This window comes from Delphinus delphis, chromosome 2, assembly GCF_949987515.2.
Source record: "Delphinus delphis chromosome 2, mDelDel1.2, whole genome shotgun sequence".
NCBI lineage: Eukaryota > Metazoa > Chordata > Mammalia > Artiodactyla > Delphinidae > Delphinus > Delphinus delphis.
The window spans coordinates 167,634,011-167,647,906 of NC_082684.1; the positions used below are offsets into that span (position 1 = coordinate 167,634,011).

General features: G+C 39.8%; 1 protein-coding gene across 1 annotated transcript in view; it reads left to right on the forward strand.

Annotated features, from left to right (window-relative positions):
* GPR158 (G protein-coupled receptor 158) overlaps window positions 1-13,896 on the forward strand; it is a 323,743-nt gene that overhangs the window by 21,289 nt on the left and 288,558 nt on the right. Inside the window, exon 2 of the mRNA XM_060003776.1 lies at window positions 8,709-8,814. Within this exon, the coding sequence (XP_059859759.1) occupies window positions 8,709-8,814 (106 nt within the window). The remainder of the gene's footprint in view (window positions 1-8,708; window positions 8,815-13,896) is intronic.

A 13,896-nucleotide genomic window follows, 5' to 3' on the forward strand; every position in this document is an offset into this window, starting at 1 on the left:
CTTTTAAGTTGGCTTGTGTGTCTTTTTGACATGCCCTTGTTCTTATTTTCTGAAAATGATGCTTTAAGTGTACCTTGCATTTTCCCTGCCCCAGCCCTAGGTTCAGTCATTTCTCTAACCCTTGTTCCAGAATTTTATTTTACTTGTAGTGTATTCACTGCCATTCAAATCTAAGTATTCATTAATTTTCTTTTTCAACCTAAGGGTTATTTAGGAATTTGTTTTAATTTTCCAAACATGTGAGGTATATTTAAGCTATCCTTTTAAGAAACTTAATTTATAATTTAATGCATTATGACTAAAGGACATAGTTCGTATGACACTGATCCTTTGGAATCTGAGGTTCCCTTTGAAATATTATCTCTGGTTTATTTTTGGTAAATATTCAGTAAATATTCTGTGCATGTTAAAACAAAAAGTGAATTATTTGTCACATGAAGAGCTCTATATATGCCTAAATAGCTTAAGTCTACAGCTTAATTGTACTGTTGAGATATTTGCTAATTGCTTCTTTCTCTTCAATCTATCCGTTTCTCAGAGGTATGTCAGAATTTCCAACAATTATTTCTTTCTTATGTCAATTGTTGATAAATATACACACAAGCACACACACGTGCCTTTGGCAGCATGTATGCCCTTGGTAGCTATATCTTCTAAATCCACTGTATCTTTTCCACATATACAGTGTCTATATTGGTTAGATGTTCCAGTTACCTATTTCTGCATAACAAATTACTGAAAAACCTAGGGGCATAAAACGAGCATTTTTCTCACAGTTCTGTGGATCACAGATCTGGGAAGGGCTTGGCTGAGTGGTTTGTTTCTAGTGTATGCAGTGTCAGCTGGCATGGCTGGGGCTGGAAGACCCACTTCTAAGGTGGCTTCTTCATTCATATATCTGGCAACTGGGCTGCGAAGTTTGGAATAGCTGGGGGATGCATGGGCACTGCTCAGTAAACTCTCTTTCCACATTTACTCCACCTGGCACCTTGCATTTACTTCCAGCAGGGTAATAGGGTAGTAGGGCTTCTTATCTGCAGAATACACTTACTCCTCTCAAGTCTCCCACCCCCAAAGTCTTATCTCACTGTGATATTGTCTTGAAGTCAGGGCTTAGCCAACTGAATGAGACCCAGATGAGCATGAGTGCTATGTGTATAGTTCAAGTATAGTATCTCTCAATTTAAAGACCTGTAAAGAAACATTATCTGTCCCCTGCCCCCAGTATCCCTGAAACATCCACATGTGATAACGAGATAGGACAATTACAATAACACTTCAGTTGAAAAAGCAGGGGAACAGGATACACATAGCAGTTACTAGTCTATAGCAATTCTGAAATTCATTTCAACACATACTGCCAATTCCTTGATTAGGACCAGTCCTGCTCCCTGGGAAAATTCTCTTAAGGTCCTGGCTTTACCCTCTGGCCTCTTGATTCTGTCCTCTGAGCTACCCTTCCTTTTCCCTAAGAAACTGACTATATTTGCAATTGAGTGGCCTTCTCAGCCTGCTTCTTGCCCATAGAAGGGTGGGGGTGGGGAAAGTGTCTTTTAAAATTTTGCACTCTCTCTTTTCTTTTTAATTCAAGATGATAGTGCTCCTACCTATGCTATTCATTGAAAAACGTAGGTTTCCTATGAATCTTACTGGATTTCATTCTATTAGACAGAAGTCACATTTACAAATCTCTTTAAGACAGGAAGTTTTCTATCTTGGGTCCTGTGGTTACTGTGCTAATAATGCCTTGCGAATCTTAGAATCCCTGTTGTTTGTCAGCGAGGGTCTATGAGGCATACCCATAAGACCATCAGAAGTCCTTTAGTCTAGCTGAGCGCCTCTATGAAACACTGCCTTAGACCTTTCTTAAGTTTTAACAAAGGATTTTCCAGACCCACCCTGAGGTGGTTCTTTGCTCTGAAGCCATTTCATATTCTGAGAATCTTTTGCTAGAATAGACAGGGGATGTGCAAGTTTTATTTCCAAATCCTGACTCTAATATTTCCTCTAAATTTCACCCCAAAACTAAGCAACTCCACAACAGCATTATTCACAATACCCAAAAGATGGAAGCAACTCATTGTCTATCAACAAATGAATGAATAAACAAAATACAGTATATACATGCAATGCAATATTATTCCATTAAAAAGGAAGGAAATTCTGACACATGATACAACATGGATGAAACCTGAGGACATTATACAAAGTGAAATAAGCCAGCCACAAAAAAGACACGTATTGTATGATTCCACTCATGAGATGCCTAAAAGCATCAAATACTTAGAGATAGAAGTTAGAATTGTGGTTCAAATATAGGAGCTGGGCAGAGGAGGGGGATGGGAAATTGTTGTTTAATGGGTATAGAGTTGTAGTTTTGCAAGATGAAAAGAAGTCTGGAGACTGATTGCATAACAATATGAAGTAATTAACACTACTAAACTGTACATTTAAAAATGGTTAAGATGGTAAATTTTGTTATATATATTTTACCACAATCAAAAAATTTAAAAAGCCAAAAACAAAACAAGACTAAGCAACTCTTTCTTTAGTTCATGCCTTTCTCTTTGTATTCTATCACAGTCAGCTAGAAAAAGCCAGGTAGTATTCTCTGCATTTTACCTAGAAACTTCCTTAGACATATCCATAAGTTCATTGGTTTATAGGTGACAGTGTTGCCAAACTTTCCAACTATTATGTACCAAAGGTTGCTTTTTCTTCTGTCTCCAGTATCATTTCTACACTGTCCTTTAAGACTCACCAACATATTCCCACTTTTATTAACCATTTCTTTGAGGCCCTTCTAGCTTCTGCCTCTGCCTGGGCCCAAAGCCAGTGCCATACGTTTTAGGCTTCTGTTATGTAAGCAACCCCCTGCTAGGCACCAGGTCCTGTTCTGGTTATCTATTGTTTGGAGGAAATGACTGATGGCAGCTGGTCTAACAGCATCTGTTTTTATCAACTCTTTATTTTGGCAGAACCTCTGCCCTGATTCCCCATCAAAATTGACTAATGGGTTGTTACTGTCAATTTCTGTAGTGATGAAGAAGGAAAATTATGGCCCAAGGTAACGTGGTGAAGAAACAAAAGAATTTCAAAACGTTCCTTCAACATATCCAGTTTTTCTTTCCATTCATTCACCCATAGCAGTCCATGATAGTTTTGTTTCCTTGGGTTTTCGCACGTGCACGTGCTCTCTCTCTCTCTGGTCATCGTTATTTTAGCTACTATTCACATCTCTCTAGCATCTGCAATTTTTCAAGGTTAATTTTGGGGAGGTGGGCGCTGATTTAGGAGCTGAGGGAAAATATTACAAAGACATGGGCTATGGAAATTTTAGTCTGGTGGGAAAAACATCATTAAAAATCCAATATTATAATAAAAGGTGCTAATGATATGAAGAAGGTAAGCACAGTGTATTATGGGGAGAATAGAGAAGCAGTTTCTAAATGAGACTTGGAGTTCACAGAAGGCTTTAAAAAGGAACCAGGTAGGAGCTATGATAGGTAAAGCACAACTGAGGCAAAGGAACTTCAGATATAAAGGTATCTATAAAAGAACGATTTTTTGAGATAGCATGAATTATTTAGGACCCCACAGGTAATTCTGAATCGTCTGGAACAAAGAATGTATGCAAGTGAGTGGGTGGAGAAGTTATAAGTAGGAGGGGCTTGAATATAATGTTATAGCAAGGAGCTTGGATTTCATTCTTCAGGAGAGTGGGAAATATTGATTTTAAGCAGGGAATTGTGAGGATCATATTTACAAGTTTCAAAGATTAAACAGACAGCAGTGTTTCATGCTTAAGCTCTACGGCCCCTTGCTTGCATGGGAATTTTCTAAAGCCCTGGAATAGGCACTAACAATGAATTTTGTGGTCAATTGTTTTCTGTAAAATTTGCAAAAGGAAGATACAATTGAATACTCTCTTTCTACTATAAGTTGCCTCCATTACATTTTCCCTAGGCTGTGGGCATTACTGGAAATTGGTTAAGGGGAAGTTCTCGATAATTTAGTAATATATATTAAAGTAGTCTGTAGTCACTTCTGTCTATAGCTAAGTTCTGGTATAGAAATGCCTTCTGGTAATGATCTTACTACCCAACCAGCACTTGTAACATAAGCATGTAGGGCCAAAGGTCATATTGTGATAAAAATGTATATTCATAGTTTTGTATTTGTTTCTTAAAGAAGGACCTTAAACCGTATAAACGTGAGGGCCTACAAACCGAGATCTTCACCTGGAGCAATGCCAGACAGGACCAAATTAGTAAACTATTATAAAAATTTTTTAGCTCTCTGAGAGATGAAGATCTGAACCAGGCAGAAATAGCAGAAATGGAGAGGAAGGGTCAAGGTGCATGCAGGGAGTAGAATCTATGGAACTTGGCAATTGTTTTGATTTGGGCGGTGAGCTTCAGAACGAACAAGTTATCCACCAGATAACTGTAAGGACGGAAGCCCCATTCATGGGGAGAGAACGTCAGGGAAATTCCAAATTTGGTTGGAGGATAAATCCTGTTTGGTGCTTTTGCTGCCTTTCAGGAGTCAGAAAGAGAAGTGGAGGAAAACGCTAGTCTGCGGCTCAGCCAAGCACCTAAAGGTTTGGGGAACGTTATTTGCTATATTTTCCATTCTCTGGCTGCCACTTACCAGGCTCTTGTCGGCCCTCATCTTCCGGTCCTCAAGCCACCACACGTCAGCCACTTCCCCGCCTTCAGAGTTTCCCGGCTGTGCCCGCTCACCGGATGTGGGAGCAGCACTTCCGCCTCAGAGGGGCTCGCTCAGGAGACACAGGGCGCAGGCGCGGCGGGGTTTTCTGCGGGCCCAAGTTCTGCCGGCGGGTGTGCGTCGGCTTTGAGTGTTTGCGTTGCTGTGGCTGAATGCTTTTTCCAAACCGATAGAGCATTCTCTTTCCGCTTAATGACCCAGGCCTCCATTTCCCCACCCGCCACAGAAAGTCACGGCGCCTTCCCAAGGGCTTTGTAGGTCTCCAGGCACCGAGGCCCAGGCGCTAACGAAGAAGAGTCAGCGCTGATTTCCAGCTGCTAAACGCACGGCTCATTACATTTGGTGGGTTTTTAAAAATTATTTATTTATTTATTTAATTTTTGCTGTGTTGGGTCTTCGTTGCTGCGCGTGGGCTTTCTCTAGTTGCAGTGAGCGGGGGCTACTCTTCGTTGCGGTGTGCGGGCCTCTCATTGCGGTGGCCTCTCCTGTTGCGGAGCACGGGCTCTAGGCACATGGGCTTCAGTAGTTGTGGCATGCAGGGTCAGTAGTTGTGGCTCGTGGGCTCCAGAGCCCAGGCTCAGTAGTTGTGGCGCACGGGCTTAGTTGCCCCGCGGCATGTGGGATCTTCGCGGCCCAGGGCTCGAACCCGTGTTCCCTGCACTGGCAGGCGGATTCTTAACCGCTGCATCACCAGGGAAGCCCACCTTTGGCGGTTTTACTCTGAGCCCAGAGAGCTTCCTGAGTTGAGTTTCAAGTCTGCGGTGACCTTTTGTTTCCTGTATAGGAACCTGGAATTAAGGGGGGAAATTCTCAGCCATTAAGATACCAATTTCTTAAGCCAGGTTTCTCAAGCAAGGGGCCAGAGTAATTGCATCCTCCTGGAGTCCCAAATTAACCCGTGACCCTGAGCCAGCTCTGGAGGATTTGGAGATTTCCATTATCTTGCCCTAAAGAGTAGCAAGATAGTGGAGGAAAACTTGACCTTATTATTACTAATGATTGTGGAACAAACAGAAATACATATTTTTATTAGTTTCCTACTTACATTCTTTTTTCTGTACGCGGGCCTCTCACTGTTGTGGCCTTTCCCGTTGCGGGGCACAGGCTCCGGACGCGCAAGCCTAGCGGCACTGGCTCACGGGCCCAGCCACTCCGCGGCATGCGGGATCCTCCCGGACCGGGGCACGAACCCGCGTCCCCTGCATCCGCAGGCAGACTCCCAACCACTGCGCCACCGGGGAAGCCCCTACTTACATTCTTTATAAGCCGTTCAAGTATACCAAAATGTAGTGGATAGTGGTAGTCCAGTGGGAAATTTTATGTCGCTGAGGAAGATGGCTGGTAACTTAGAGTGTGCATACGAATCTGCTGTGATTATGCCTTGAACCATTGACTTAGAAATCTTACTTCAGTGAGGCTTACCCTGACCACCCGTTAAAAAAAGTTTAACCTACTCCCATCCATCCTTCTTACCTCCTTGGAGGTGTTTTCTTTTGTTTCTGTTTTCTCCATTGCACTTTTTAGTTTGTAATACGAAGTGTAATTTACTTATTTATTATAGCCCTGGTTTATTATTTGTCTGTCCCACACTAGAGTTAAGGTCTATGAAGGCAGGAACTGTTTTTTTCCTGCTTACTAATGTATTTCAGAGACCTAGAACAATTTTGGCTCATAGTAGGTGCTCAGTAAGTAATTTATTGAATGAAAAACTGAATATGTTATTTTCCAAAGACCATAAATAGAGCCCAGAGTGAGCTTGTCCTGATTGCCATGACCTATATGGAACACAGTTTTATGGGAAGTCCTGGTTGGTGAAGACAGCAAGTCAACCAATGTTTGTGGAATACTTGTTCTACCCCAAGTGATAACTTTCCACATTCCTCAGAATTTAGCATCCGTTCTCCATGAAATATTCTGATGCTTTTTAAGGCATCTTAAACCTTTGGGGTTCCTTGGGCAGGACCTATGTGGTTCATCTCCATGGCATCTCTTATCTTGATATGCACATACCAGACAATAAATATTTGTTGAAAGAGCTAACTGGGTTAAGGCATTAGGTCACTTGGGAATTCAGTTAATTATCACATGAATAGTATTTGTTTTATGGAATTATGGTCCACAATAGTAGTATTTTGCAAACTGGGGTATTTCTCTGAAGGATTTATAAGGTTTTTATGATAAATTTTTGGGTCTTCCTTTCAGTGATCCTCTGAAAAATGAACTTGCACATATTCTGGGTTGTCTGGATAACCAAATACTGATGGGAGGTTTTGGTGTGCCTGTTTGTTTTTGTGTCTCTTTTGAGCATGTTAGCACTAGGTAACATAGTACATACTTTGTCACAGGTTAATAAGAACAGAGGCAGCCTTAAAAAGTAAATGATTTATTCACTCTAGATGAAGCCCAAATGACATTAAGCCACTCTGTCAGAAGCTTTCACAGTAGTTTAAAAGGAGAAAAGAGATGAGAAAAATGAGTCATAACATGTGGTACAACAGGCTTGCTGAACTAGCAGTTGGTACCATATTTCTTTTCTGAGAGGTAATTTAGTTCAGCAAAACATAATCATTGGTGTTTTTAAGTTAATTTTTTTTTTTTTTTTTTTTGCGGTACGCGGGCCTCTCAACCGTTGTGGCCTCTCCCATTGCGGAGCACAGGCTCTGGACGCGCAGACTCAGTGGCCATGGCCCACGGACCCAGCCGCTCCGCGGCACGCGGGATCCCCCCAGACCGGGGCACGAACCCGCGTGCCCCGAATCGGCAGGCGGACTCTCAACCACTGCGCCACCAGGGAAGCCCTAAGTTAATTTTTTAAATTTAAAAATTGTTGGCTTTATAGTTTTTCATTTGTTTTGCTATTTTGTGTGTTTTGTAGCTAGAAAAGCTGTAATATAAGGAATTTGAGCCCACCTTTATGTTTGTACATATTTAATAATATCATAACGAAAATAGTTTAAGTTGGGGACATGGGACCTTGAAAATGTGTTTTTACATTTAGCGAGTTTTAGTGGGGTGTTTATGCTTTACTCAACCTGGTGAAAAAAAGTCATTGTAGAGCTTTGGGCTTCAGGGCCAGTCCCCAGAATACTCATTTCAAGTAAGTCCAGGTGCGATAGCTCAGTGTAGGACAGATAGGTCTGTTACTGCTGGTGCTAGGGGTGCTGGTGGTGGTGAAAAATAGGAGAGAGTGATCTTAGGAAAATATAGGAAGATTGGTTGGCAAATATGGAGGAATTTTAGGTAAAGTTGGAGCTTTCTTTGCAATTTTGTTTTTGGCTCTGAATTTGTGAGTTCTCTTTCTTAGTGACCTTTCTCAAATGGGTAAGTGAAATGCAGTGTTTTTATTTCTAGATTTAAAAGAGTAAACACTAAACGGCACTTCTGTGGATGGTGCAAATCTGTTCTGTTTGTAACACTGGAAGACCTAAAGAACTGCTTAAAGTCATTGTGATAGAAGATCAGAGGAAAGAGATGCTTTTTTTCTGATACTGTCTTCCCCTCTTAACTCATTCCCCCGCCCCCTTGCCCCAACCTTCCCATCCCAGGCCCTGCATTGGGAAATAGGAGTAGAAAGAAATAAGGGCTTTTAAAAAATTTACTTTAATAGAAGGGGTACTGGGAGCAGGTGTTATTTCAGAGTCGACTTTGCTACCATGTCCAGAGTAATACTGTCCGGAGTTCAGTCAATCAGCAAATATTTATTGAACACCTACTGTGTGCCAGGCATTATCCAGGGAGCTGAAACAGTGAACAATACAGAGTCCCTGCTTTCGGACTTAATAAAACTAATACTTTATGATTCTGTTCTATTCTGTCTGTAGCTACACGCGGTACACTTTAGATGAATATGGGTGGGCAATTTGAAGAATTTTAGTGCATTCTTTATGCTGATTTGGCTGATTTCTAGGGTAGAATACAGAGTTAGATATTGTAAAGGCTCAAATTAATTTGTTCTTTTTGTCTTTCTCTGTTTTAAGGGGTGTCATGAAAGTTGACATAAATCTTCAGAAGGTGGACATTGACCAATGTTCAAGTGATGGCTGGTTTTCAGGAACTCACAAATGTCACCTTAACAATTCAGAGGTAAGAACATAGAGATAAAGTTCTCTGAAATCAGAAGCTCAGAAATATAATACTTTTGAATATATCGTATTTGTGTGGGTAGGTGAACAAGAGGCATCTTACTGGGAAAAAAATCTCCTATGCAGGTCTGAATGTTGCCAAATGAACTGAAAGAGGAATAGAAAATGAATTTGTGCAGAATAACTGTTCATTTGGGGACTAAGAGAAGGCTGAAACTAAAATTATGTCTGAAGTTTGGCTTTAGTCAAGGGCTGACCCTATTGTTCAAAATGGGCTGGAAATTAAAATAGCCCTGAAGTGAGAAACCAGTCCCAAGAGGGGTCAACCAAATTATGCACATTTTTATGGAGTATGATGCTTGTTGAAACATTGATAGTATTCATTCAGACACCCTGCCATCTGCTAGAAAAGCAATAGAGAAAGTATGGCTAGGAGATTTTGAAAAAAAGGAGAAAACTGTACACAGGCAACTGAAACAGAAATGTGTGTATTTGGTGTGTTTTTTCCAATTTGCAGTTCCTCTCCATACTTGATTTCATGGAACTCTGGTTGGTAAGGGACAGGCAGAGAGATCATACTTCTGGAAATAAGGCTGTCACTTGTCTTTTTTTTTTAACTATTTTTTTTATTGAATGAAATTCTGAATTTTAAATTCTGTAGTGCTTTACAATTTTCAAGTTTCACACAGTTGATTTCATATAATCCCATAAGAACCCTATTCTCCCCTCTACCCCTATATTGCCCCCTCCCCATTCCCTCTCTCCACTGGTAACCACTAGTTTCTTCTCTGTATCTGTGAGTCTGCTTCTTTTTTATTATATTCACTAGTTTGTTGTATTTTTTAGATTTCATATGTAAGTGATATCACACAGTATTTGTCTTTCCCTGCCTGACTTATTACATTTAGCATAATGCCCTCCAGGTTCAAACATGTTGCTGCAAATGGCAACATTTCATTCTTTTTATGGCTATGTAGTATTACATTGTGTGTGTGTGTGTGTGTGTGTGTGTGTGTGTGTGTGTGTGTGTATACACACACATACATACACACCACACCTTCTTTATTCATTCATCTGTTGATGGACACTTAGGTTGCTTCCATATTTTGGCAATTGTAAATAATGCTGCTATGAGCATTGGGCTGCGTGTATCTTTTCAAGTTAGTGTCATTTGTCTTCTGTAGTTTCAGAGATGACGTGTGATGACATCCTCATTTCATTTTCAGTAATCTATCTCTGAGGTCCCCAAATGCTCTGAAACAAATGTACAATAAAGCTCCTGACCTTAAGTACTTGGGCTATCTCAACTTTCCATGAATTTATGAGGAAAGTCAGCTTGATTTATTTAAAATAGGGAATATTCATATAAATGTAGTAATCTACATGTTCAGTTTGAATTTTTGCCAAATACTCCCGCAGCCCACCACTATCCAAGTACTCTTGCACAGTTCCCCACATCCCCCTACATTCCACGCACACCTCCACCTGCCCTCCATACTTCCCACCACAATATCCCTCAATCCTCCCACCCCCGATGAAACCCCCCCAAATCCCCCACGTCCCTCTAAGCCCATCGCACATCCCCACCATGTTTCCATGACCCCCTCTTCCTCAGTACCCCACACGTCCCCACTCCCACATCTCCATACACCTCCACGTAGCCAACCCTCTGCACAGCCCTCACTTCCTTCACTCCCTGCCCCCAAATTGTGACCCAATTATGTCAATGAAGTGCTTCTGTCTTGTCAAGTCACAGAGGCCAAGATCCTCTTTTCATCTCCCTTCACTGTTTGTTCTTATGGTTTTGAACTTTTCTGAGTTCCCACTTCCCTTTGGATGGTTCTGGCGTTTCTAAAGATATGAATTTCAGTTACTGATTTGGTAAATATCTTTAGCCTGATTATTATCTCCATGCCAATGGCGTATAGCTCCAAAGCTTTGTCTTTTAGCCAGAGTAGAATTTTTCCTGCATGGGTGTCATATTGTGGATATTGATCTGTATGTGCTCATTTCTGTATAGCCTTGTTTCAGTGGTGCTCCTCGGTGGTTCAATAAACAGTCTGTCTAGAAACAAGGAGATATTTTTTTATCAGTCTGTTACAGTTGCTGCTTGCCTCTAATTATCTTCTTGTTTTTCTTCCATATAGCACATCTATGTATTTGACTAGATGGTCTTATTGGGTGGCCTTTTGGAAGATTGATTTATTTTCATTGCATCAGGATTATGAATTTTCTGAGAGTTTTGTCTTTTTAAAGCTTTCAAATAAAGCTAAGTTATTTCAAGATAAAATATTATCCTCTATTCTGGTAAACAAAGATCAGGGTGAATGTGTAACTTTTGGCTTTATATATGGGAGCATTGCATTTATTCAGTTCCTATAGGAAAAAAACAGAAAAACATACCCTGTAAGACAACCAACAGTTCAATGAATCTCATTTGAAAATGTTGTACAAAGAGGTTCAATGATCAAAAAATAACATCAACAAACACTGAATCTACAAAATGCATGTTTTGAAAACTCTGGATCCCTCGACCCCTTTACTTGCCCAGGTCCTAGGGTTGGGAGTTGAGATATTGGTGTCCTAGGCTGGGCCCCTGAGGCCCTTGGTAGGTAGTCTGATTGACACAGGGCTGGCCTGGAACTTCTCTAGGGTTCTGGAGTTGGTGCTGGTCTCTCTAGGTACCTGCCGCCGGTCCATATCACATCCTCAGACTTGGGACCAGCAGTGGTCTTTCAGTCCTTCCCTGTAGTGAGGTGAATTGGAGACTAGGAACTGGCTTCTACTGATGTTTTTATTGCTTGGGAAACAGAAAGAAAAGCTCTTGTTCAGGGCGTTTTTCATCTGCACTGGCTCGCCTTTGTTCCTTGTCACAGATTTTCTGTCACAGACCCCAAGGATCATTGTGTAAACCAGCTTGTTTTGGGACGTATCTTCCACGATTCGTATTTGCAGGGTGTAGGGGCCTGTCTATGAAAATCCGCATCACTAGAAACAGAGACACTCTTCGTGTTTACTGGGTTTTATTTTGCCAATATTTAACATTCTTCTCTTGTAAATACCACAGGGAGTTACAAATTTCAAAGTTATAATTGAGGCAAACTTTTCACTTAAAAATTTTTTTTCCAATGTGTTGGCTTTTCAGCCTCCAAGGTATCTTAAACTAGTATAGCGAGTCTGATGTTGGAAACAGATAAGTGGTATGTAACCAATGAGAGAAGCCTCAGGAGCATTTTAGAAAGGCATGGGATAGTTTGTGAGGAGAATAAATTCTCAACAAGTTTGGGTTGTTATCGAGTCTAGGAGGCCAATAAGTATTTTTTGAAGGGCATAGTAAATTGAGATCTGAGTCGACACCCTCAACTGGATTGCAGGATTATTCTGGCTGTTTTTATGACTGATTCAGATCACTGCTACCTGGACTTGATCATGTTTTCAGTATCCATTTAAATAATTCTTCACCTATGTCATATCATTGTTTGCTTTGAGTACACAAAATCTTCTCCTACAGAATAGTTTATTAAAAACATTCAAATAAATTGATATTGCTGTTTTAAAGGTTTTCTTTTGCTTTGTTTCCATTGGAAGAATTTTTAAAATCACTATTTAAAGTAGGAAACATTAGGACAGTGGTCTTGAAACTTTTTGATTATATTCTATTAGTAAAAATGCTTTAAGCATCCACCAATGGTACTTGTATATTTTTTATGCTATAAAGTATATGCATCTTTTGTTACATATTCTGTATATTATAAATCAGAAAACTTAATTGGGTTGAGATAAATATGAAATATGGTTTTAATGTAGATTATATTTTATGAAAATAAATGTATCTTTAATGAGAGCAATGTAATTGACTGATTTACAGTTTTTGAAAAATTTTCAGTGACAGTGTTATGATTGATTATGCTTCATCATTTAAAAAAAACTTAGTTTAGTCATTTGCAGAGACGTGGATGGATATAGAGACTGTCATACAGAGTGAAGTAAGTCGGAAAGAGAAAAACAAATATCGTATATTAACGCATATATGTGGAATCTGAAATAATTGGTATAGACGATCTTTGTAAATAGACGATTTACAAAGCAGAAATAGAGACACAGACGTAGAGAACAAATGTATGGATACCAAGGGGGAAAGGCGGGGGGGTGGGATGAATTGGGAGATTGGAATTGACATATATACACTGTTGATACTATGTATAAAATAGATAACTAATGAGAACCTACTGTATAGCACAGGGAACTCTACTCAATGCTCTGTGGTGACCTAAATGGGAAGGAAATCCAAAAAAAGAGGGGATATATGTATATGTATAGCTGATTCACTTTGCTGTACAGCAGAAACTAACACAACATTGTAAAGCAACTATACTGCAATAAAAATTAAAAACAAACAAACAAAATCTTAGTTTAATACTTAGTAATGCAATGATTCAGAAGTCTCTAAGTTCAGTTTATTTTTATATTTAGTTTTAGTGTCTGTCATAGTTGAAAATATGCCTCACAAGGATATGTCAATCCCAACTGAAGAAATTAATTGTTGACTATATTTTCTAAATAACAGTGTTCATTTCTCAGTTCCATCTACCAATTTTGCCAAGGTTATTTTCAGAAATACAGCTGGCAGTTTTTCATCTTACCTGAAGTCAGCTGGTCCCTACTAATTGGAAAGCTGGGCATCTTAATATTTTAAAAGAATAGGTTAAGAATCCACTCAGACTTTCATGGGGAATATTTTCAAACAGATGAGGAAATTTTATTTCCAAGTTTAAACTGTATGGCTATGTGAGTATTTATAGTTTTTGGCAACAAAACCCACAGAACACTGAAAATATTTCCAAATATCCATTTTCAAAATGCTCACTTCAGAAGGCTTTCACATGGATTATTGAAGTGTCACAGTTACTTTGAAGGAAGAGCTTATATATTAAAAATAAAAAAAAACCTGCTACGTAGACACTACTGACATCCAGTTGTCATAGAGCAGGTCAGCAAATTTAGAACATTTGCCTTTTTTGTAAACAGCAATGCATAACTAATCTTCGAGTTTAGAAGCAAGTAGTTCACTCTGATAATCAGA